This window comes from Asterias rubens, chromosome 22, assembly GCF_902459465.1.
Source record: "Asterias rubens chromosome 22, eAstRub1.3, whole genome shotgun sequence".
NCBI lineage: Eukaryota > Metazoa > Echinodermata > Asteroidea > Forcipulatida > Asteriidae > Asterias > Asterias rubens.
The window spans coordinates 2895066-2921389 of record NC_047083.1 but is presented as its reverse complement, the minus strand read 5'-3'; the positions used below and the strand labels follow the sequence as shown (position 1 = coordinate 2921389).

The 26324-nt window shown below is 37.0% G+C and overlaps 1 protein-coding gene across 4 annotated transcripts in view; it reads left to right on the top strand.

Annotated features, from left to right (window-relative positions):
• Nucleotides 1–22135, top strand: part of LOC117305111 — a 31255-nt gene extending 9120 nt beyond the window's left edge. Inside the window, exons 2-8 of one of the 4 annotated variants that reach the window (XM_033789859.1) lie at nucleotides 13353–13442; nucleotides 13587–13635; nucleotides 15008–15097; nucleotides 16341–16406; nucleotides 18202–18213; nucleotides 20013–20127; nucleotides 20603–22135. In XM_033789859.1, the coding sequence (XP_033645750.1) occupies nucleotides 13356–13442; nucleotides 13587–13635; nucleotides 15008–15097; nucleotides 16341–16406; nucleotides 18202–18213; nucleotides 20013–20127; nucleotides 20603–20609 (426 nt within the window). In that variant the 5' untranslated portion in view covers nucleotides 13353–13355 and the 3' untranslated portion in view covers nucleotides 20610–22135. Of the gene's footprint in view, nucleotides 1–13352; nucleotides 13443–13586; nucleotides 13636–15007; nucleotides 15098–16340; nucleotides 16407–18201; nucleotides 18214–20012; nucleotides 20132–20602 lie in introns of those variants that run through there. The other 3 variants (XM_033789861.1, XM_033789860.1, XM_033789862.1) reach the window with 3 other exon arrangements.
• The last annotated feature ends 4189 nt before the right edge of the window (nucleotides 22136–26324 follow it).

Genomic DNA, 26324 nt, shown 5'->3' with positions numbered 1-26324 from the left:
AATAGAATAATAAAACCATTCTTATATAGCGCATATCACAGTGAGATCCCTATGGGCTGTAAAAGGAAATTAACAATTGTTGTCGGTGGGTACAGATATGTTTTTAACCGGGTTTTGAGTTGTTCTGATGTCTCAGCCTGTTTAACAACCTCTGGAAGACTGTTCCATAACTGAACTGATGCATATTGGAAAGAGCGAGAACCGTATGACTTGGGTTTGATAACTGGGGAGTCAGAAGGGATTTATTTGAACATCGCACATTTCTGGTTGTTTTGTACTCCTGGACTAAGCTTTGAAGATAAACAGGGGCAATACCATGGATACATTGATAAGTCATAACCAAAACTTTAGAATCAATAACAAATCTGTAAATAATTTGTTTGACTAAATTGGTCATTGAAGTTGCAAGTGATTAATTAAAACAAATGGCCCTTGTTGCACAGTGTGTTTTCAGATGCCTTAAGGGGATTCGGGCCTGTAGTCTTTTGATATTTTAAGTGAGAAATTACCTCTTTCTTATAAGCTACGTGACTTCAGACAAAGCCGTTTCTCACAATGTTTTGTACTATCGACAGCTCCTCATTACTTGTATCAAAAGTAAATTGTTATGCTATGTTTTTTGTTACTATAGTGGCCAGAGCTCACTTGCAATGCCATATTTTGTCTTTATTTGGTACGTACATTTATTTCACTTCAACAATGCTTTTTTTATTCAGTAAATGCTGATCACAAACTAAGGTCCATAAATTCACAGTTTCACAATTGACGCCACTGTTACTTCATTCATGTTTGATGTGGCTTAACAAGAAATATCTCACCCGTCCACGAATGACGTCACATACATGAAGCGTCTTGGGCATTTCTTAAACCTGTTTGTAAATGGCTGTAGAATAGTATTTAACATTGCGTTACTTTTATGCATGTCCGGACAAACCAAGTGAGAACACCGGTCTTTGAAAATAACCAAAGGTGTCCAGTGCCTTCAAGACTTTATGCTCCTATAGATTCAAAATAGTATACTTATTCCCCAGCGTCACGTGTCATGCTGACATTTTACCGAAACCGATTTGTAATCATCGTTAAAGGCAGGGGACACTATTGGTAATTGTCAAAGACTAGCCTTTACAGTTGGTGTATCTTAACATATGCATAAAATAACAAACCTGTGAAAATTTGAGCTCAATCGGTCATCGAACTTGCGAGATAATAAGGAAAGAAATAACACCCTTGACACAAGAAGTTGTGTGCGTTTAGATGGTTGATTTCGAGACCTCAAGTTTAGAACTTTTACGTTTACTTCTTTCTCAAAAACTATGGCACTTCAGAGGGAGCCATTTCTCACAATGTTTTATACCATCAACCTCTCCCCATTATTCGTCACCAAGAAAGATTTTACGCTAATAATTATTTTGAGTAATTACCAAAAGTGTCCACTGCCTTTAATTGACATCCATGTTTTGTATCTCCTCGTCATAGAAAAAAGTAAAACTGAGATTTCAATTCCTCCGGGTCTACACTTTCTGATTGACGATAATATTCTCCTAATATGTTATGAAGTTGTTGCAGATCTTCATTATTCCTGAATAATTACTCCGGGACTTTTGGGAGGTATCACTTCTAATATATCAAATTGCGAAGATGCATGCCGAGCACGCTGGAGAATTGCCATCTTAATCTTGAGTAGGATTTGAAACTTTGCATACGATATGGTTTGGGGTAACACCATTTTAATGATAATCTCTAGATGAGTTGAGTTGGTTCTGAAACTAATCGCCGGTTTTAATTCTCATATTCTTGTTTTATTTCCTGAATATTTCAGATATTTGATCAACATAGTTTTCGAGAACACTTTGAAAATAATCTCGCTGGGATTTTGTTTATTTGTGATTTATTTCAAAATATTTTTACATGATACAATTATCAGCACAAAGGCTGTTTTTACATTATGGTCCCATGTCTTAAAAAATAGAATAACAAAAAAAAACATTCCTTAAAAATACACTTAGAGTCAGATGGTGGGTGTCGAAAGAACCGTTGGGGTAATTTTCTTATAAATAATTTGAGGGGTTAGTTTTAGAAGGTAAAAGGAGATATGCAATTGTGGTGTAAAAACACATGTAATGCATTAATACAACAACTTTTGAGAGAAGAATTTACACAGATTTGGTGTGACCACAAACTTAATACACACTAATACCTCACCATATGCCATACAAACAAAATCCATTGAAATTGCCTTACAGCACAAAACTGCCTTGTACTATAGTGCAAATCATTTGGTTTCACAGTATGCTTATATTTACCACACAAGATACACTGAAATTTGTTTAAATTTCACATCTGACATTTTCAGATGATAATACTTCGGCAGTAGCAGATTGTCAAATTCCTATTGACTCAAAATGTCATTTTGATAAACATATCAAAATTACAAAAACACAAAGAATAATATTCATTATTATCGAAGGTATTAGAGTGTTTTCCATTGTCCGATGCTGTCATCTTACAATTTCGAAGTGAATTTCAGCACACCTTACTGCGTGGAAACAGTGTTTGAGACAAAGCATCATAAAAGTGTTTTAACTTAATTTGGACACCTTTTAACTCTTTTGTAAAAATTTGTGACAATCGCTTGCAACGACCATTCACAAAATCCCCGTTTTGCTTTTCTTTCGTGAAGTTCACGTCGATTCAGACAATTTTATTTGATTGAATTTGTTTCATGAGCTCACTCAATGGATTTATTTATGTCCACTTCCCATAAAGAAAAAAAGACAGGCTTATACGGTTGGACTTAAGCGATGACTTTCCCTCGTTTGTTTATCATCATCATTATCGGATTTTGAGTTTTCTTCCAAAGAAATCCCATCATAAAAGGAAAAGTGCAATGTTGCTTGAGGATCGAGCAAGAGCAATTTACTGTGTCTTTTTCCAAGATGGAATTTGATTACCGCATATGAGGTTTTGTTTAAAATTGAAGAAGTGTGGGCGTCTTTTGTGCTGACGAATGTTTTATATTTTCATATTTTTTATATAACATTTGTCATGCTGCAGACTGGCATTCTAAACAAGACAGTGTTAAAACGCTTTGGTGTTTTCCTCAAAGAAAAACCAAAGTAGTTGTTGTTTTAAGAGTAATAGTTCGAAGTTTTTCTTCATTTTTTATTTTTTTTTTTTATCACGGAAGAAGTTTACTGCCAAAAGAAAAACTATAACAAAATTGTTGTTTGAAAAGTATCAACTCTAGTTTTCTAATCCGGGAAGAAAGTTTATTGACAGAAGAAAAACTAGAACATGTTGTTGTTTTAAGAGTAATAACTCTTGGGTTTTTTCTTGAGTACTTCAAAGTTTAATTTATACTGAAGTTATCAGTTGCGTCACATGCTTATGATTTTATTTGATTTGATTTTATGAACAATATGCCTATAATTTCAACATCATTTCGAAATACTGTCGTCATGAAAACGCACACATTACGGTTCATCGTGACGTTCACGGACGCCAGAACCGAATTAGCTGATTGTATTTTGTTTTTAGATGATATTACTGCATCCAAATCATCGTTAGTATGAAGGAAACACGTTTTGAAAAGAGACTGAGTTGAATGTATCTTCAAGAGCCTATCATATTACGGCTGTTTGCGCCTCTGTGGAAAACTGGAGGTCGCAATTTGTATCTAATACATTGCTAAGCTGCATGTGTAGTTCGTATTTTGATTTTTTTTTTTCACCTTTTTCTCTGTTTTTCCTCAGGTGTAAGAAAACCCACAGCAAATCTTAATATAATTGAGTATAGACACCGGGGTGATAGGGGGGCTCGTGAATTAAATATGAGTTCCTTTTTCTAATCTCGTTTTCTCATTCTCCTGCTTGTGTCGCAAGTGAATGAATGATTGGGATTTAAATCTGTCATTCCAACCTAGAAATATCATGTCTCTTGGGTCACAGGGAATGAAATTTGGCAATTGTCAAATCTTACATAGCTTTTGAAATTATAGGACCTACCGGCAGGTATTTTCAGTAAACCGTCAAGTGTTTTTTCTTTAATATTTAACTGAAAGTGCTTTAAATGTTTCTGTGACAAGTAAAAACACAGTTGTTTGGTTGCCTTTAGGTAGGCCAGTGTTGGTGATTTCTCTGGGGAAGTGCTTACTTCTTAAGGGTGAAGCTAACTTGACATATGACTTCACATCAACCTGGAATTAGCAAGATGGTTTTCCTTAGCAGTTTTGAATTCTTTATGTGTCCACAAAACATGTTCTTGTCAGGGGTACGATTGGGATCTCTTGAAGACCTCACAAACGCGCGAATTATTCAGAAATGTAATAAAGGGATCGTTTAGAGCAAATGTCGCGCCCTAGTTTATTTTGTTGACTGACAATAGATCGACGGTAAGTGTATTCGTGATTTACTCGATTAATGTAGAATAAAGAGAGTTTCAAGTGAACCACCTCAGTGTTTTTTTTTTATATCTTCCTCTTCTTCTTTTCCCATTTTGATTTTTTCGTCATTACTATTCCTTTAATCGTGTATTTATGCAATTCAAATTCAATTTAATTTAGGTCAATACTTATTTCATACTACTCTCAAGATAAAACGTACACAAAATATTACATGAGATGAGCAGAAATATTAAGCACAGATGATTGAGGGGAAATAGTTAATCTATCAACTAAACCAAAATGAGTATGAGTCTGTCGGATTAAGCAAAATATTAAAACTCCTCTGTTGTCTACCCTTAATTTTATTTTCTTATTATTCCTTCAAGAATAGTAGTTATGCAAAAAAAAAGTTAACTCCTCTTGCGTCTCCTTTTTTGTCTCACCTCTTGTTTACTTTTTTATATTTCAAATGCAATCAATTCTTAAAACCAATCCAAATTTCTACTGACAGTTTTCCGCTAAAGGCTAAAGGACATTTTTTATCGGGGAAAAAAGGTGGTTTGGGACAAGCTTTCTTCAGACAAAATCAAAGTTCACAATGAGGTTTACCTCTTACATTATGTCGTTTAGGGCTGTATAACAAACACGATGAAATTGTTTGTTAGTGGAGTAGAGGGTCCCACAGGGGATTCAAAACACTTCTAGTAATTGAAAACCAAATCGATTATTTTTCAATTGATTATTGGATACAGTTATTCATCCCTCCCGTTGTCTGGGCTAACTATGTTTGCTTACTGCTGAGTTAGGGGTAGTGTTAGGGTTAGTTTTGTCTGTCCTTAGTTCAATAGCATTGTTGTTTGTTGCTATTTAAAGTGTAATCAGTTACTAAGACAAACTCGTGTCTCCACTGATCTGGGCTAACTATGTTTGCTAACTCCTGGGTTAGGGGTAGTGTTAGGGTTAGTTTTGTCTGTCCTTTATTTTATATCATTGTTCCTTTTTGTTGTTGCTATTTAAAGCCATTGGACCCTTTCGGTACAGAAAAAAAAAAAAGTTCACAGATTTACAAATAACTTACAGGGTTTACAGAAGGTACTGGTGAAATACTTCTCTTGAAATATTATTCCATGAAATGCTTTACTTTGAGAAAACAGTAAAACAATATCAATTCTCGTTAACGAGAATTACAGATTTGTTTTAAACACATGTCATGAAACGGCGAAACGTGCGGATACAAGGGTGGGTTTTCCTGTTATTTTCTCCCGACTCCGATGACCGATTAAGCCCAAATTTTCACAGGTTTGTTATTTTATATATAAGTTGTGATACACGATGTGTGGGCCTTGGACAATACTGTTTACCGAAAGGGTCCAATGGCTTTAAAGTGTATTCAATTACTAAAACAAACTCGTTTCTCCACTGATCTGGGCTAGCTTTGTTTGCTAACTGGTTAGTGCTGGTGTTAAGGTTAGTTACTTTGTTATTTCCTTTGTTTTATACCATGTCTTTATTGTGTTGCTATTTAAAGTGTATTCAATTACTAAAATAAACTCATTCCTCCCCTTATCTGGGCTAACTGTGTTTGCTAAACTGCTAAGTTAGGGTTAGTGTTTGGGTTAAGTTTTGTCTATCCCTTATTTAACATCATTGTTCCTATTTAAAGTGTAATCAATTACTAAAACCATGCAAAAAACAAACTCGTTTCTCCACTGATCTTGGCTAACTATATGTTTGCTTACTGCCGAGTTAGGGAGAGTGTTAGGGTTAGTGTTGTCTGTCCTTTATTTGATATCATTGTTCCTTATTTTGTTGCTATTTATAGTTGCTATTTAAAGTGTAACCAGTTACTAAAACAAACTCGTTTCTCCACTGATCTGGGCTAACTATGTTTGCTTACTGTTGAGTTAGGGTTAGGGTTAGTGTCTGGGTTAGTTTTGTCTATCCTTTGTTTTGTTGCGTGCTTTTTTTTTAGATTGCTATTTAAAATGCAATTAATCATCATAACAAATTCCTTTCTCCAGTGATCTGGGCTAACTTTAGTTGTTAACTGCGTTAGGTTAGGGTTAGTGTTAGGGTTTTTCGGCAATTCTTAATTCTACGTTGCTTGTTACTTTGTGTATTGCTATGATGCAGTCAACTACATAGTCAGGTGTTAACCTTTGTGGACCCCGGTTCGAATCCCACCTCAGACTGAAGCCTTGGATGTGGATTCGGTTTTCAGTCCCTTCCTGATTACGTTGGTTTTTCCCATTATTTTGAGGTTTTCCTCCCACATCTAAAATAGAACATGTTATTCTTGTTTTCTTTCCCTCTTGTCTTTGGCGCTAGTTGTGCTAGTTGTGCTGTTTGTGTGGGGTATCAATAAAATCGACAATCTGGGCTAACTACATTTGTTAACTGCTGGGTTAGGGTTAGTGTTGACGTACCTCGACCGCTGAGAGGTTAGACATTTGGGGGAAATCCGTTTCAATGGATTCAAGTTTGGGGTCCCAGGAGATACCTAATATCGATATGTTACACCGCGGGAAAGTGTGATTCAAAGTTGCTCCCACAAAAACTATGATGTGTAGTCCGGGCACGTCCGGCCGTACACCAAGCAATCCCCCGGGGTCGGATTCCACGTGTAAAGCCGGCGGGTAGACCTCATCGTGGTGTTAGAATTCTTCATTACGCTCGTTTGCGAGTCAGCTCCTTTGAGGTTATTAACACAGTATCGCCTTGCACACGCATGGGGGAAAAAACGCAATGGCTTATTGTTTTTAGCACATCATCCTCCTAGCCGTTGGGATTTAAAGAAATTATCCCCTGTCACCAGATACCATCGGACAAAAGATTTGCATTGCATGAAGTCAACCAATTGACATCGGGAGGACGAGTGAAGACGGATCCTATTATATCTAAGCTGTTCTTAAAAGGGCATTTTTATTTTTATTTGTTTGCCGGCAATTTGCAATCGCCTGATTTATTCACCAAATATCTATTTTAAAAAAACTATCTTCTGATATGAAGACGGTGTCATACTGACCTCCCCGCGGGCCAAATGACGTTGCTCACCGCAATCGAAACGTCGAATAATGTACACATTTTTTAAAGTGAACAAATGCACAAATCGGACACTCATCTTAAAAGTGGAAAAATCAATGCGCATTAAGGGACATTAATTGTTTTGTATCACTATAAATCATAGCGAGGAATTGAAGCAATTCGTTGATTTGAATTTGACAACAAACCTGTGAACATTTGAGCTCAATTGGTCGTCGAAGTTGCGAGATAATAATGAAAGAAAAAACACCCTTGTTACACAAAATCGCGTGCTTTCAGATGCTTGATTTCGGGACCTCAGATTCTAAATCTGAGGTCTCGAGATTAAATTCGTGGAAAATTACATCTTTCCAGAAAACTACGTTACCTCAGAGGAAGCCGTTTCTCACAATGTTGTATACTATCAACAGCTCCCCATTGCTTGTAACCAAGTAAGTTTTATGCTAACAATTATTTTCAGTAATTACCAATATAGTATCCAGTGCCTTTAAACTACACATCTCATGGACCTGTTGGTGGTTGTTGTGGTTGTTGTTGTATGGATTTTGTAAAACTGCTTTTCATTGTTTTAGTGTTCCAGGTATATAAATAGGGTTTCTTAAAAAAGACTGGTCCTAAAAAGAAACGTATTCGTTTCCTTTATTTTGATTTTTGTTTCCAAATGTAACTGTTCATTTAATGGCCCTTCTTTTTATCATTACGCATACGAAATCTTAAAAACAAATTATGATATACCCCGGCACAGCTGTCAATGGAAAGAAAGCTATGTTACATTTTGATTGATTGATTTTCAAATTTGTAGAAATTTTTTCATTTTAATGAATTTTTGACCATTACGTATACGAAATTGCCATCAAATAACCTTAGCGTCCTGGGATTTGTAAATCGATGCACTTGATCGGCTCGCACTTTTTGAAGATTTGTCCATAAAATGTTTTCGATGGTCTAATGAACCTCGTCCCGGAACCTTACACCACCCCCGAAGATCATGATACAACGTGTAGGGGATCGAGCAAATCCAAGTAATTCCAATCTCATTAGTGGGTACGGTTTACATTTCAGATGTCCTTCCTATATTATTTAAGGGCGGCGCAAGTCGAACCATATGGCGTTAGAGTCTGCATTAATGTTTGCCTCGACTTTAAGAACTCTTCCTGAAGACGAGCAGAGTATACTGTTAAGTTCGAAACGTCGAGACCAAACCGGCTCTTTTCAGAGCCAACCCACGCCCTAAGAGATTTACACATGGTTGTACCCGCAAGTAAACTATTAATGTTGCTTCTTCTTAATTATCCACACGATCCATAGCTTCACACTATACTGACTTGAAGATTATTCGTCAAAGGCAAATTTCAAACAAACAAAAATGCAAAATACAGAATCCGTACTGCTCCTTAACTATGGAACTAAGTTCCTCATTTATTGGCCACTGTGACTTCCAATTCCCAGCTCAAAAGTATACTGAAACCTCACTCGTTTGTTTTGGGGGTTTTGTTTTTTGTTCGTTGAGGGGGGGGGGGGGGGGTAATTTGGTGGGATGTGTTCTTGTGCTTTTCGTTTATCCATTTCAAGCGCGTTGTAACCGCTAAAAAGGCACAAAATTACTAAATGCTGTTGATAAATCAAAATAATATAAATATTAATAATGAATTACCTTCTCCTGTGCTTTAAAAAAATTACGTCACGAGACCGTGACGTCATCACTCATGCTGGTTACGTCATTTGAGGGACTGAAATAAGCAGGATTCAGGCCATTGTGGCCTTTTGACAGGGTAGTTTAGTTGAAAACCATACTCTGGTTCGCATGATTTTGTTGGGCTTCGCTATTTGTTGTGCTTTAGCAGGTCTTTGAAGATGGGAATCAGGTATATACACGATGGTTTTGCCTATTGTATTACACACGTAACGTTTCTCACCAAAAATCTATCCGCGTAGGATGAATACGGGTCAACATTCTCACACAAGACGAAAAGGTTATTGTGTGCCGCGCTGCGGTGAAGTACAGATATCACTCAAACTCTCGTCACACAGTCTCACCTGCCAGTGAGATTTAAAACGTATGTCATTTGATTTCAATTTATTTACAAAAGGTGACGATGTTACGACATGGAGCTCCCTTGGGAAATTATCTTGGCCCGTCCCGTCACTGTTCGCTTGTTATACTCCTGAAACAAACCAAAAAAACCTTTGAAGAATGAAACGGAACACGTGACATTTTAAGTGGGGCTTTTCCCGAAGAATCTGTTGGTAAAAGGCAAGGGACAGCATGATATCTTGGTATGGCATTTCCGATCTTATATATCCGTTATTTATATGTAGATGGCCTAAGCTTTCGATCCCAACCGGACCTCTTTCATAGGTTATTTATATCATTATACATTTCTGGTAGTTGGACCAAATATGCTTCATAAGTGAACTTTAAAGTCTTCTCACCTGGTTTATCTCAACATATGCATAAAATAACAAACCTGTGAAAATTTTAACCCAATCGATAGTAGAAGTTGCAAGATATTAATGAAAGAAAAAACACCCTTGTCACATGAAGTTGTGTGCGTTTAGAAGGTTGATTTCGAGACCTCAAATTCTAAATCTGAGGTCTCGAAATTCGTGGAAAATTACTCCTTTCTCGAAAACTATGTCACTTAGAGGGAGCCGTTTCTCACAATGTTTTATACCATCTCCCCATCACTAGTCACCAAGTGAGGTTTGATGCTAATAATTATTTTGAGTAATTACCAATAGTGTCCACTGCCTTTAATGCCATTATACACTTTCGGGACAGAAAAAAATATATATAATTCCATGAAATATTATTCCATGAAATGCTTTACTTTTTGAGAAAACATTAAAACAGTAATTATCTATTCTCGTTATCGAGAATTACTGATGTATTTTAAACACATGTCATGACACGGCGATACGTGCGGAAATAAGGGTGGGTTTTCCCGTTATTTTCTCCCGACTCCGATGACCGATTGAGCCTAAATTTTCACAGGTTTGTTATTTTATAAATAAGTTGTGATACACGAAGTGTGGGCCTTTGGACAATACTGTTTACCGAAAGTGTCCAATGGCTTTATAAACACCGTAGTTTGCAAGCCTGGGGAAACCTGTAAACACATGGGTTACGATTTATACTTCCTACTAATGCGAATGCGATTTTAATTTTGACGTCACAAATTCGCAACAAATAATTTCGCAAAAATTGACTTCTGACAAGCTCCTATTGTCCCATCCGAAGGTCGAAGCAGTTATGGTAAAGTATCTTGCTCAATGACACAAGTGCTGATCAGAAACACGAGAGCTTGGTCTGGTACCTTTAACCACTCCAGTACGAAACATGTTGGGTTTTTTTCGAAATATTTCATAATATTTTCTTGTCCCCTTTAGCGTAAGTTTGAACATTGACGTAAAAAAATGCTTTATCTTTGACTCATTAATATGTCAACTGGTTCATATTGTCCTCTGAGTCAAGTGCCCCTGCCAATATGTCAAAAAATACCAACATAATATCCATTCACAGATCCCTACCCATAAAACATGTAAACGTATCTTTACACTTTTATGTATCTCAAATCATCAGACTTGGTGTGTCAATGAGTTGGGACAGCGCCATCATTTAATACCAACTCTCAGGTCGATTCTGGGTGCAGAAGTGTCAGACTTGATTCAAGTCCCGTTCAATTGCAAGAAGTCCCTAAGCATATCTCACCAACGAGCAGCCGTGTAGCATTGAGTGTCCTCACAGACAACATTGTTGTAGACTTGATTCAAGTCCCGTTCTCGTGCGAGATGTCCCTATAAAGCATATCCGCCTTCAAAACGTAGCTATTGCGGCCCCGAGAATGAGACTAGGTTGTGCTTAGTTTTCTGACGTTAGGGGATGGGACTTGAAATTAAAGGGACTCTCGCGGGATTGGGACTTGAGTCAAGTCTGGGGCCCCTCGCTTTTTAGGGTCAGTTAGTCCGGAAAAAGGGGGTTCAATTTATCACAGATTAAAAATTGGGTGTTATTCTGACCCAAGGGCCAGGCCCTTACGAAGGACCCAGAATCAAAATCAACGCGTATCCCTATAGTTTGTTGAGTGTCTGGGACTCGGTTCAAATCCCGCCTGAAAAAAAAAAACATGTATGAGAAAAAAATAGTCAGTTGTGTTTATCCCCTAGTTTTGTCTAAGCTAAGTGTGTACATTTCTATGTGCTCTTTCTTACATCAATATTAATAAACTTAATTTATAATCTAAAAATCGTAAAGTGTAGGTTTATTTTCTAAAACTGAAACTGCCTTCCTTGTCTTCTCTCCATTTGGGTTCTTGGCTAGTACATTGATTATGTTTGCTTTACTGGGAGTCATTGACTTCACAACCAGAAGTTATGATGTTTTCATCATAGACTAATAGCATAGAGTAAGTTACTCTATGCTGATAGTTATTTGTCTCATCTCTTCTTGCTTCTTGTCACAAACTATTGGTTTTACAACTTGTTATCAGTTTCTATTCTAGGTAACTTTAGAGTACTCAATAACTTTGTGGTTTGGTCTTTTGGCAACACAATTCTGGTGCTGGTGAAACTTCTATCAGATACGCTGTCAAAGAATAAGTAAAAGAATCCAAAGTCAAAACAGGGCAAACTAGTTTATCGAGAACTACACTCCCCTCCAAAACCCAACATAAACCTCTGTCTAATCTGAACACAGAAACCACACACTACGATATCCTAAACAAATACATCAGTCGGGTTTTAATCATTTACTCAATTGATGGGAAAAGATATCGCTGAAAACAAAAGGTGTTAGGGACGACGGAAGGAAACATTGCAGAGCGATGACGCCTGTGTGTGCCAATGGAAATTGAACGAGCTGACATTAACACTTAAAACACCGTGGACGAATGAACTGACCTAATTAAAGGAGAACATTGGATCGGAGAGGGGAAAAGCGTTAATGCAATTCCCTTGAATAAACCTTCGGGTTGTACTCGTGTAAACTTCAAGTGACGGCCGAGGATTTCTAATTAAACAAAAAAGAGAGTAGCTTTTGTAACTTTAGACTGTGTGGTGTAACCGACGTTTAATACATTCTGAATCTTGTAATGTGGGAAGGTCAGATCCAGTCTTGTAAATACGGTACCCTTTAAAGGTAGTGGACACTTTTGGTAATCACTCAAAATAATTATTAGCATAAAACCTCACTTGGTGACGAGTAATGGGGAGAGGCTGATAGTATAAAACATTGTGAGAAACTGTTCCCTCTGAAGTGATGTAGTTTTCGAGAAAGAAGTAATTTTCCACGAATTTGATTTCGAGACCTCAGATTTAGAATTTTTTTGAGGTCACGAAATCAAGCATCTGAAAGCGCACAACTCCGTGTGACAAGGGTGTTTTTTCTTTCATTATTATCTCCCATGTTTGATGACCGATTGAGCTCAAATTTTCACAGGTTTGTTATTTTATGCATATGTTGAGATACACCAACTGTGAAGGCTAGTCTTTTGACAATTACCAATAGTGTCCACTGCCTTTTAAGTTGCAGTTAGCATCTCTCGATTGTTTCGTTAGATTCCGTACACAAGAAACAAGATGCATTCTTAATGTGACTTTTTAACTTAAAAAATACAGAAGGGGACGGGATCAAAACGGAAACAGTAAATCGAAACTATGCAAAATCGACATCTACAATCAAAATCTACAATTAGAATTACAATTTATTTATTCAGCCAATGTTAAAAATCAAAAAGGCAAACATTTTGGAAATTGGAGTGCACCTCGAGCTCTCTGGAGATAACGACAACAAAATTAAATGTAAAACAAAAAATGCAAAGAAGACACAAATTATATAAATACAGTATGATTAATACTCCACTCATGACTGACTTAATTATAAAAACTTGTTTTTAACTTGTAGTTCGTTTTGCTTCTTTTTATGTTGCAGATCATGAAAGCGACGTGCGTTCTATGTGCACTAGTATTCGTCCTCGTTTTAGATTTATTTTCACAGTCATGCGCAGATGAAGCCGTTGAGGTAAGTGACTTCACACACAAAATTGGTATTGAAGTAATACAACTTCACAGAAATGTACGTCATCATTTACTTAACTTCTTTTTTTCGTTTAACAACAACAACAAAAAACACTTAAATAATTATTTCAATGTTTTTTACTACCAGGAACCATCCAGATCGAACTCAGCGTGGTTACCTGGCAACAGAATATTCCGTAAGTTTTGTTTAAAATCTCAAGTTTTGGGCATACTTTGGGCATAAATTGTGCCTGCAACCTTCAAGGCAGCCCCGTTACAAAATTCTACATTCTGGACCCATTGGGTGTGTTCGGAAGGGAGATTGTATTTCGGGTATTAAAAGAACTGTGTTTCCGGCGTTATTCACGTTCTGAGCGTCTGAACAGATGATTAAGAATAAAAATAAGATACTCTTTTAAGCTCAAATTTTATGTGGCACAATTGTTGCGATTTAGGTTTGACTACTGTGGGGTACAAAGACTTGCTTAGTCACAATGTACTTTCACTTGAATTCCTCAGACTCTATACAGACACAGTTGCTATGTCAAATGGTTCGGGGCAAACTTTTCTATAGCAACCTACAGATGAGCAAACCCGGGTACCATGATTGTGCCATACACATCCATTCAGAATTGTTTATAGGTGTCACCGTCTCTTCCGTAACAACGCAAAAGCAACTGCCCCTTATCATGCGGCATAGCTACTGTCTCAACGATCTGAGGAATTTAAAGACACTGGACACTATTGGTAATTGTCAAAGACCAGTCTTCTCACAGTCTTCAAACAAGCATGTGAAAATATGTGCTCTATCGGTCGTCGAAGTGGCGAGATAATAATGACAGAAAAAACACCCTTGTCACACGAAGTTGTGTGCTTTCAGATGCTTGATAATGAGACCTCAAATTCTAAATCTGAAGTATCGAAATCAAATTCGCGGAAAATTACTTCTTTCTCGTAAACTATGTCATTTCAGAGGGAGCCGTTTATATCACAATGTTTTTTTTACTATCAGCAGCTCCCCATTACTCGTTACCAAGTTAGGTTTTATGCACGTCATTCTACCAGACACTTTTCCAATCTTAATGGATTATTGCTGAAGACCTTTTTAACGAGTACTTTTCCCCCAGTCTCTCTGCAGAAAACACACGTGGTGTTACCCTATAATAGCGGGCAAGTCTACCGTCAAGACGTTAGACCAATGTCAGAAACCATTCTTTATCTTGACACCTTTGTGGGGATGACTGCTCGGTCGAAGCGGGCGATTGCTCCCATGGCCAATAACTCATTATCACAGCTAAAATTTAAAGTGTCACTCCCGACAATTCTCACAATTACGTATTTTTAACACTGTTTAATTCCTTGTTTACATTTAATCAACCGTAACATATCCAAGGGGTTTTTTTTTCCACTCTTTTTTTGCTCACTGTTTTTCCCCTCTCATCCCTGCGGGACCCCAGCGTAAAAAAAAAGGTAAAGCAAAAAGATACCACAAACACTCTTTATGCGATCGGGAGGACTGGTGATCAGGTGAGATTTCTGACAAGACTTTGTTCCTTTCCCGAATTGCAGATGACTTTGGGCACTTCCAGAGACCGTCCCGGTGGGGCGGACGACTTCGCACGGCAAGCAGACCCCATGGACGCGCACCACGGGCATACGGTAAAAACAATTGCTATTTTCTGTTTCCTCGTAGGTCACTATGCACTATTTTCACACCATCAGGTTTTGAAGTGTGACCATGTTGTACGGGTAGACAGTCTGTCGCGTATTGGCACATTGCAAATAAACTGTTTACTATATAACTGTTCGCGTCAAATCTTGAGTGTAACTAAATATAGGGGATTTTTTTCTAGGAAGTTCTCAATAATAGCTTGTGGCTAACTCAAATATTTCACTGCTGATTCACTGTAATTAAAATGGCAGCTACTTTAATATGCTATTAATATTTATAGATTATCTTTGACGGGGAATCACGGGGCTCTAGTGGTGTCACACCACTTATTCAAATAACCGTCAAGTGGACTTTACGTAAACAAAGGTGTTAGGTTACCGGGATACGATCTCACGGAGACGAAATACATGTACGAACATTGTACGAGTCAAATTATAAGGTTCAAAGAGTCGTCTTTGGTGACTTCCTTTTGTTCCAACTTCAATGGGTTCTGGTTTATTTCAGGCCCCAACTTCATTGTTCTGGTTTATTTCAGGCCCCAACTACAATGGGTTTACTTCACTAGGTTCCAAATTAAGGTTCCAAATTTGGTGGGTTCCAACTCAATTGGGTTCCAACTCAATTGGGTTCCAACTGATTTGGGTTCCAACTTATTTGGGTTCCAACTTGTGTTCAAATTTCATTGGGTTCTAACTTAATTGGGTTCCGCCTTCCTTTTGGCGAGACAATTATATAATTATTTCTCTGGATAAAAGGTTTTCAATTTGTGTTATCCTCTGTTCGTTTGTCAACTGATCGTTGTTGTCTGATTTTCTAGTGTAAGGATTGCAGAGAAAGAAATCAATGTTTTTTATGATATATGAAATTTGTCGTCCTCTTTATAAACCTTTACTCCTTGTAGGCTTACAATATTTTCGAGTAAACATTTCTAAACGCTAGGTGGCAGCATACACGGTTGTTAGAGGAGGGGATGTTCGATGTTCATTTGCATTTGCATACGTCGGATCATCACAATGCCTTTGGATGAGGAACTAGGACTGATGAAAGCCAGTTACAGACACTGATACTTTGTATGGCGCACCCTCGCGTCTAGAAATGTCGGTTATAGGCCTATACTTTAATCTTTATAATGTTTTAATGACGTAATGGCTGGCCTGTTTTGACTGATTGTTTGTTTACCCCGCTTCCAACTCCAACCCTAAAATATTCAATTATGAAAAAAAAAAACAGATGATCTAACGGAAGAGGGGCAGGTATTCCGCAGATGGGGCAGTAGACGAATGCCCTACAAAGGTGGTAAGTGTGGGTGGTAAAGTGTGTACATTTAGTTCTGATCAGCACTGTAAAGGCACAGTTGAACACTTAGATAAAAAAGGGCGCCACCCAGAGTTTGTCTGAGAGAGGGATGTTTAAAACAATGATCATCAACTTACCTCAAATCTTCGTACCGTGTGAAAGCTTACACGCTGTACCCACAATAATTGTGATAAAATATTCACTTCAAAGTGAGAATTGTTGTGACACTAGGTGGCAGCACCAGATAAATAATTTGTTACCTGACAGGTGCGCATGGTCAGATCTACATCTGGGTTAGAATTGACCCGGATCTGGATCAGTATGTCCTGACTCCACTCTGGGTAAGTTTGACCCCGAATATGTGTAAAAAAGACCCAAAATAGGTTAAACTGATACAGATTCCTGTCAGGGTCAGACTCGCCCTCAAAATGGTCAAGCCTCCTGAAACATCTGGTTCAACTCTGAACCACGGTACAGTGTTTTTTAAAAGCGGTAAAATACACTTAGTCTGCTTTCCTCAAATTTCCAAAGTCCAAACATTTCAAGATGAACAACTGTGCCTTAACTGTGTTGAATTCGCAACTTAGAGCACCACCGAGCGTTTGTCCGAGCAAGAAGTTTCTTAATTTACGGTGATCACTTTTCCTGCGAAATCTTGACTTTTATTTGTGTGCTTAAAAATGAAATGTTTATGTGTTGCGTGTAATAAGCATCACAATCCACAGGACAGTAGTAAAACACTAAACAAAATTAGGCCTATCCTTTATACCAAAAAATATTCTGGAAAAAAAAACGAAAAAAATGTGATCTCCGTACCTTATGCCCGTTTTAGGGGGAAACTTTCCAAGGGTCAGCACTTGGTGGCGCACTATATTGCAAATCACCCAACTCAAACCACCCTCTTGACCTCCCAACTTCTAAAGAGTAGTGAAACCCATTTGTGTTAACGAATATCCAGATTTATTTATGATATTTTCTTTTACCCTCAGATGAGTTTTACTTCTATAATTTATAAAGTATAATTAGTTTATTTCAGTTTATACTTTCCCCAAAAAAATGTTCTTCAATGACTTGTATCTCTCTTCTCTATTTTCTTTGAACCAGTTCACCATACGTCATCAAATCATAGTTTGACACTGGTGCATTGGATCAACACTATTTTCTAAATATTATTGTATTTCCTATTCTTAAAACTGTGTTTTGTAGACTATTCTCTTCCCTAGATTTAGTCTATGTAACTTTCAAACTTTCTATCATCTTATTCTTTGTATTCTATCTATGTTCAATTCGAGTTTGTCTCTTTCGAAGTACGCTGAAATACATTATCAAAGGAACCTACTTGTACAACGTTCAAATGGGTTTATTTTTTGTCACGAGTTGATCCAAATAACATCGCAAATTTTATTTTCATTCTGATCAGTTTGCAGTCATTTTAGTTGTAGTATAAGTTTCACAAGCCTTTAGGGTCAATTCCTTAAGGTAGGGTCGTGGTTTGATAGAAACTGCGAACAGAAATTGCGGACTGATTGTTTTCCCGAAATGTTTACTTTATATAAAGAAGGTAATTATGGTAAGTTTTTGACATACAAAAACGACGTCTCTACCTTTTAATACGAATTTTGAACTAAATCAAACACGTTGCAGAAACGAAAACATGCATCTCGGGAAAAACTGAATCTATTAAATTTATATGTTACTTTTTGGTGTGTAGGTTTATTATTTCATTTCTTGTGTATTACTAACTCTCTAATCTCTTTGTTTTACCTTTGATCTTCTATGTGTGTTCTTGGGACAGATTCTGACAATAGTATGTAAATATTAACAAGTAATAAGTAATCATTATTGTAATATTTCCACCGTGTTTTCTAAAATTCATTCTGACATATTATTTTACTTTTGTATTTCAGATACCTGTGTATAATTTGAATTATATCATTTTTTAGATTGTAAAGAATTTTTTTTATACTCTCTAATAATTATTTCAACTATTGTGTTTGAAGTTAATTTTCTCATGATTTCCTACGCAGATGTGTCTTCAAGTATTTCTGTTCATACTTTAAAGGAACACGTTGCTTTGGCTCGGTCAAGTTGGTCTTTGAAGAGCGTTTGTAACCGTTTTTTATAAAATGCATATGATTAGAAAGATTTTTAAAGTAGAATATAATGATCCACACAAGCATCACTCGAAATTGCGTGGTTTTCCTTTTACCTCGTCGACAAACACGGTCGATCATTTATGAGAGTCAAAAGTTGACTCCCATAAATGGCCGACCGTTATGGGAGTCAAATTAAATGGCCCACCGTGTTAGTTCGCACTGAGTAAAAGGAAAACCACGCAATTTCTAGGCAAATGTGTGTGGATCATTGTATTCTACTTTTTAAACATCTTTCTAACCGTGCATTTTATAACAAACGGTTACAGACGCTTTTCAAAGACCAACTCGACCGATCCAAGGCAACGTGTTCCTTTAATAATTCACACTCTGAGGTTTCGTACTCTGATTTTTCACACTCTGTTTTTATGTGTTGTTTCTGTTAATGGCTATGTCTCAAGTCGCATCCAAGTCAAACGGCTTTGGCTACAGCTTTAGTCGGTGACTCCGGCTACTGCTTGTGGCTTCAACGGAAACCCTGTGTAATATACTATATAACAGTTTTGTTTATAATCAAAGTCAAAGCCATTGATTTCGGATCGACCTTTATCTGCTTCCAAAACTCTTTTCTGCTCCTGTACAGTTTGTTTTCTCGTTTTGTATCTTTCTTCAACGTCTCATTACTTAAGTTGTTCTGTTCTATGTCCATTCAAACTGTTAATTCCTAACCAGCATTTAGCAAAGCATACCCAAATCATGCTAGGTTTCTTAAGACAAGACGAATAAGTACCACGAACATAAGACGATGTAGGCATTTATCACTGCGTCACAATTAGTTGTGTTTCGAGATAGAAAGGCGCCTCTCTTTTAGAACCAAAGTTGCTATCGAAGAAAGTTGCGAACGAGCCTTAATTTTAATGCAAAGCAAATAATTGACATTTTTGCAGTTGAATAACACAATAGATCTTGAATCGAATCTTTCGTAAACATGATGGGGTGGGGTATAAAGTCGGGGTGGTCTAATGCGCATGTGCGTACGTCAGCCAATCTCGGCTTGTAGGAGGCACTCCGGTGACCTGGCGAAGACACAATCCACAATCTTACATTCGTATACCTCAACAGAGGGCGGGCTTTAAACATGACAGACACCGTTAAAATGTCATGGTACGGTGCCCAATGCACACTTGGTAGGCCCAATGGTTAACACGTTTTTATCACAACTCAATGCATTAATATAAGACAAGTATTCAAGCATCTGATTCATAATATATCGGTACAAATGTTCCAAAACATTGCTCTTTTAAGCGATTATCATTCAATTCGAATACATTTGCATAATTATTTGCATTGCAAGCCTTATTGCTATCATTCAAGCATCTGGTTCAAACGTATTTGGACAATGTTTCCAAAACATTGCTCCTTTAAGCGACCATCAGCCTTTTTGCATACATTTGCATAAATTTGCATATTATGCATGATTGTAATATTTTATTAAAACGTTGTTCTTATCTAGCTGGACATAAGAGAGATTGGGAAGATGTACCCGAGTCAGGAATAGAAGGCGAGTTCAAGAGAGATGATGCAGCCGATGAGGAAGCAAGATTGGAGGACGTCATTCAATATTTGAGGTAACGAATATTCATTAGACTGATCAGTAGGTTGAATTGTGGTTTTGACATCATTAAATAATATTTTGAGGTAATGAACATTCATTAGATTGAGTTGTGGTTCTGAACGTCATCAAATATTCTGAGGTTAATGAATATTCATTAGATTGAATTGTGGTTTTGGACGTCATCAAATAGTTTAGGTAATGAATATTCATTAGATTGATCATTGTTTTGGACGCCATCAAATATTTTTGGTTATGGATTTTCATTAGATTGAATTGTGGTTTTGGACGTCATCAAATAGTTTAGGTAATGAATAATCATTAGATTGAATTGTGTTTTTTTAATACAAAGTATACCCTTTGGTTTTTGGAACCGTTCGATTGTTTTAACCCTATTTAAATGTAGATGTTTACATTAAAAACTAACCGTCAACCTGTCAATTTATTATGCGCATTGTTCTAATGTCATTTCATGTTTTGTTTTGTTTCAGAAACTAGACAACAAAAAGATACCTTCATTTGGTAGAATTTCTTTACAAAACCCGCTGCCTAAATATTTGCTTTAAGTCAACAACTCTACAAATCGGAGAATAATTTAGACGATTTACAACTAGCGGAAAAAAAACATTATATTGTATATTATTTGCAAAGGCAGTACAGTTAAAGCCAATAATTACTTGCCGTATATTTTCGATTCACTAGTCGTTTACGACAATGTTTTAACATTGTTATGTTTACCCATTGACACGCCTTGCTTTCAACATTGACAGCAAAAGCATGGTCGGTACATTTTAAGCCATTTTGATTGTTGTTGGTTACTGTTTTTTGTTGTGTTGTTTTTGCTCATTGAAGTTCCTTGTAATTGACTTGTAGATGATTTTAAGTCATTACACCACTAGTGCAACTCTCTGCCTAAAAGTATTGTATATAAACTAACATTGTAATGATCTTAACACAATACCAAGTTATATGTATTAAGGGGGTATAGACTCACGAGGGCGCTAGACTCACTCTGCAAGGAGAGCTGCGTATTGAGAGAGTGACAACTTGGCAATCGACAACTTGCAGTTAGAAAACGCATGTGAATACTGGGTTCCAGACGAGACTGCACAATGGGCTGTGCGACATTTTGAACCGAAATTAATGGCGTCCAGCAGCCACGTGGCCAACGGAAACTTGTCCCTCCGTGTCGCAACTGACCAATACTCAGCTCCGTATACTGTTTTGGAGGCCTATTTGTTGACTGTTTTCCTGTAACAAACAAACGCATAAGTAACCGATAGACATGTTACATGAACCTTTGTTTTTGTTAGATCATCCCCCTGAACAGATTTGCAAGATACGATACTTGGAGTTGAAAATAAAAGTGTACATTAATTTACGAAGTTTTTAGGATTTGTTAAAAAATATTGAGTTGGAGAGAATACTTTACACGATTTTTGTTTTGTCAAGTTTGTTTTCTACCTTTATGTTAACATAAGAACAAGCCAATTGAGCAAAAGACACAATGTTTGTCATTGTATCGATCACAGTCAAGATAATCGACTAACGAATTATGATCGATATACCATTGATTTCAATTGATTATCGTAAATACGAAACCGTTCTAATCAAACAATTAACCCTTATAAATGTGAATTAAGTTTCAGATCTTTCCAAAGTAGAAATCAGCATTTAGAATGTTAGAATCAAAAATTTGGGAGTAACCACTAAACTATACAGATGTAATTGTATTTATTGTAAAGTGGACTTTTTGAAATAATTATTACACCAAATGTATACTATGATTCATTTACTAAAGTATCAACTTGGGTTTATGCTTTCATGTTTTCTATGTTTCATTTTGGGGAAGCAGTTGGGCAAACTAGTCAGATAATAATAATAATCAATAGGCCACAATTATATCAGTGTTTTATTAATACAATTGCACATCACGTCCACGTTAAGTTTGGGGAAATTTCTTCAACATTAATAAATAAAACGAGTCGATATTAAATGCAAACGATTTATTGTATCGGTATACAGTTGTAGGTGTCAGTGTCTGTCTTTTCTGCACGAAGTCGTCCATTTAGGAATGCGTTCGCTTAGCTGCCCTGGGTCGAACCGGGTCTGCCCCCCGGTACGTTCAAACAGCTTTGACGTCATTCCAGGGGCTCACCCGGGTCAGCCCCATATGCCCTGCTTGTGGAGTGGGTCACATGGGGGTGACCCGAGGTGCATGGCGTCACCACGAGAGGGTGAGTGATCGTTCGATTAGCTCTTGTCAGGGGCTTTACCCGAGTCGAGCACCACCGGGTCGACACAAGGAAGCCATTCGAATGCACCCTACATTCATCAGCTTTCTGTTAGAGACAGTCAGGGGTTACTGATCGAAACGTCGTGGTGTTTCACCACGCGGTTTTGTTTAGCTATAAAGACTCTCTCCTAGGGTCGAGACGTCGACAGACCATTAACCCTCAGAGCAGCCTCCGAAGCTGGTCCGAAGGTCAACTATTTTTCTGTATTTATATATTAGGTCTTTTTTTGTTGGTTGGCAGTTCACAGGAGCTTTCTACGTTCACTTTTAACGGTAACCACTGACGTTACATGATATTATTTCCCGACACCTTGTCGAGCTTTGATTTGTTTTTCTTATCCGGAAACATGTGTGATTGAATTAGCCCAAAACAAATTTCGAACACAGAAATTGAATAACGCAGAAAGCACTGTAGTATCACATTCTTGTTCAGTTTCTAGTTTATAGAAAAATGTTTTAAGTTCTCGTCAGAGTGTCGCTATGCAGTTTACCCTCACGGTCTTTCCAAGAAAGAAAAAATCGGTTTCGATTTCCTCCTCTTAAAATGTCTCGTTTATTGGTTTAGGAGGTTCCTGGATAGTCCAGGTGTAGTCTTAATACAGGTAACAATATTCACGTCTTGGTGTTCGGTATCATTCTTGGCTAAAAAAAAGGCTCCTTTATTTATTTTATCAACTTCTTCTTCTATGTTCCTCTTATTTCATTACAATGTGACATATCTATATCAGTAGACATACGTGATTTGACATAAATTGAAACTCTATCCACAGACTTGAGCGACGTTGGGTCCTTCACAAGTAAAAAAAATCCACCCATTCCGTTCGCTGAAGATGTTGTTAAAGCTTGTTGAATTTTTGTCAGAAATAAACCTTGGAAATAGCCCTAAGAAATCCCACTTGGAATGGTGGTGACGTTTATAAACAAGACATCTGTAACTTTGTAATAATTTATTTATGCCGGAAACGAAGCGAAAAGTCCATTCTTCGTGGATAGGGCCACAACAAGAAAAGATTTCCAAGATTTAAAAAATAATTTCTAACAAATCATTCTTAAAGCCATTGGACACTTTCGGTATTATCCAAGGCCCACACTTCGTGTATTACAACTTATATATAAAATAACAAACCTGTGGAAAGTTAGGCTCAATCGGTCATCGGAGTCGGGAGAAAATAACGGGAAAACCCACTCTTGCTTTTTGCACGTTTTGCCGTGTCATGACATGTGTTTACTATAAATCCGTAATTCTCGTAGTCGAGAATTGATATTTGTTTAATGTTTTCTCAAAAAGTAAAGCATTTCATGGAATAATATTTCAAGAGAGTCTTTTACCATTACCTTCTGTAAACCCTGTAAGTTATTTGTAAATCTGTGATCTTTTTTTGTTTCTGTTCCGAAAGAGTATAATGGCTTTAATCAGTCTAGAAACAGTTCTAAGTAGTAGTGTTCTAAGTATGTGCAGTATAGTAGATGTAAGCTAGAGTATAATGTTATTATTGAATGAAAACAAGCAGAAAAAATAGGCCCAATTTCATAGAGCTGTTTAATTATCAGCATAAAACCTCACTTGGTAATGAGTAATGGGGAGAGGTTGTGAGAAACGGCTCAATCTGAAGTGACGTAGTTTTCGAGAGAGAAGTAATTTTCCACGAATTTGATTTCTAGACCTCAAGTTTAGAATTGGAGGTCCCGAAATCAAGCATCATAAAGCACACAACTTCGTTTGACAAGGGTGTTTTTTTCTTTCATTATTATCTCACAAATTCGACGACCGATTGAGCTCAAATTTTCACAGGTTTGTTATTTTATGCATATGTTGAGATACACCAAGTGAGAAGACTGGTCTTTGACAATTACCAATAGTGTCCACTGTCTTTAAACAGAAACTACTACTTAATTGATTTCAGAGTGAAGCAACCATAAGTGTTAATTTGTGTCAATGTGACCCGGAATCCGTGTCATTGTGACTAGAAAATTTGGTTAAAAGCGGGGATTCTGACTCGAACTCCGGGTCACATTGACACGGATTCCGAGTCAAACTGACCCCAAATCCGGGTCAATTCTGTCTTTAAACTGGTCTCAAACATCCGTACATACAAAAATAGAATCATTTTGTCTTATGTCATAAACATCGTTGTGTAAATTCCACGACTGCATAATTGAATGACTCTTAAATGCAATAACTGGAAAGTAAATAACTCTTCGTGCCGCACTTGAATAGCCTACATCAGACTCAAACCACCACTGTACAGTACAACAAAGTTCAATGTTTTTCCGAACGTATTGTGACCATAAATTCTAAATGAAATAAGATAAAGCAAATGTAGGACTTTTATCTCGTATCAATACAGATTTATTGATATAGATGCTGGTTTGTTTGAATCAGTTCGCCAGGTCTTCGCTTAGTGTACGGTTTCGTCTTATTGCCAATATACGTACTTTGTACGGAGCTTTGGAAGTGCCATCCGAAATGTAAAGCTCCTCATCATACAATATCGAAGTAGCACCATGCGATAAACTGTCTCAATTTGACGACATTCTAAGACGTATAGGATAATGACTTCGGATATAATTCACCATTAGAAGGGTAACATCTTGAAAATATCGAGAATAAGATATAAGTCATCTTGAGATAAGATAATATTCTTTTTTCAAGATGTCATCACCACAAGAATGAACAAATTTGGGGAAGAAAACATCCTACTTCCAAGTCCTCATCATATTATGACTTCACCATCTCGAGTTTATTATGTCAAATGACACTTCCAGAACTCCGTCAATATTAAAGCGGAAGTAAATACTCCTACAAACATATTGACCGTGAACACTAACTTGGTTAATATACAGCACTAGAGATGTTGATATTGATATGATAATAAAACGTTGTTCATAAATGACTCCCTTTGAAGTAATGTAGTTTTAGGGAAAATAGTTTTGTTCACATAAGAGTTTGATTTTTGTTTGTATATGCAACTGTTTGGATACACCAAGTGAGAAAACTGGTCTGAGACAATTAACAAAAGATGACCGGTGCCTTTATTGAGGTCAAGTGAGGTCACGACAACTGATTACCACAATCACCCGTTGTATTACTACTGACACAAATGATTAACATCAATGACCATAATGTTCGTTAAAGATGATTTATTGTTGTACTCAGCAGAAAAAAAAGAACCAATAAATTGTTGTCCAACAATCATTAAAGGCAGCATTGTGAAACAAAAGGAAAACAAAAATTGTTGATCATAATATTACTACGTGCTCGATGTCGTAAAGGTATTACAAGAAACAAGACTTAGTTTCAACGAGTTTGGATTCACGAACACCAAAGTTGTCTATTAAGAGAAACATAAATTTAATTCGTGTGAAGCAAAACTATTGTTTCGTAATACTACAATTGGTTCAGTTTTGTTTTGTCTTAAGATAATTACGTCGCGTTGCATGCTAGACTAAAAACACGTCACAAGTAACACACACTGTTTCGACAGATATTCTGGATTTTCCCAGGCTAACCTTTTGAAAATAATAATGATATTACAGGGAGCCTAACTTACATAGTGTACAACGTCAACAGAAGGGCGCCCTTCTCTTTTGTAGTTGGTGCGTTTTCTGCGTTTTCGAAAGCACGGCTGCCACTTCGGATCCGGTTGCAGTGTCAACTGAGGCTTTAAGCCACTTCAACAATTATATGGTAGCTATTAACTATGGCCGTTGCCAAAGTCACTTCCATACACGGCCTTAACTATGACAAAGCCTGATTTGAGCTTTCGAAAACGCCCATTGACTCTGCCACATACTTCAAAATACTGCACCAGTATAACGCTTATACTACGTCCGTGATTCCAAGAAGCCTGAACTGGGTCTCAACCCTGATTTAAAAAATACTCTGTAGCTAGCATAAATAAATACAACCCTTTGTA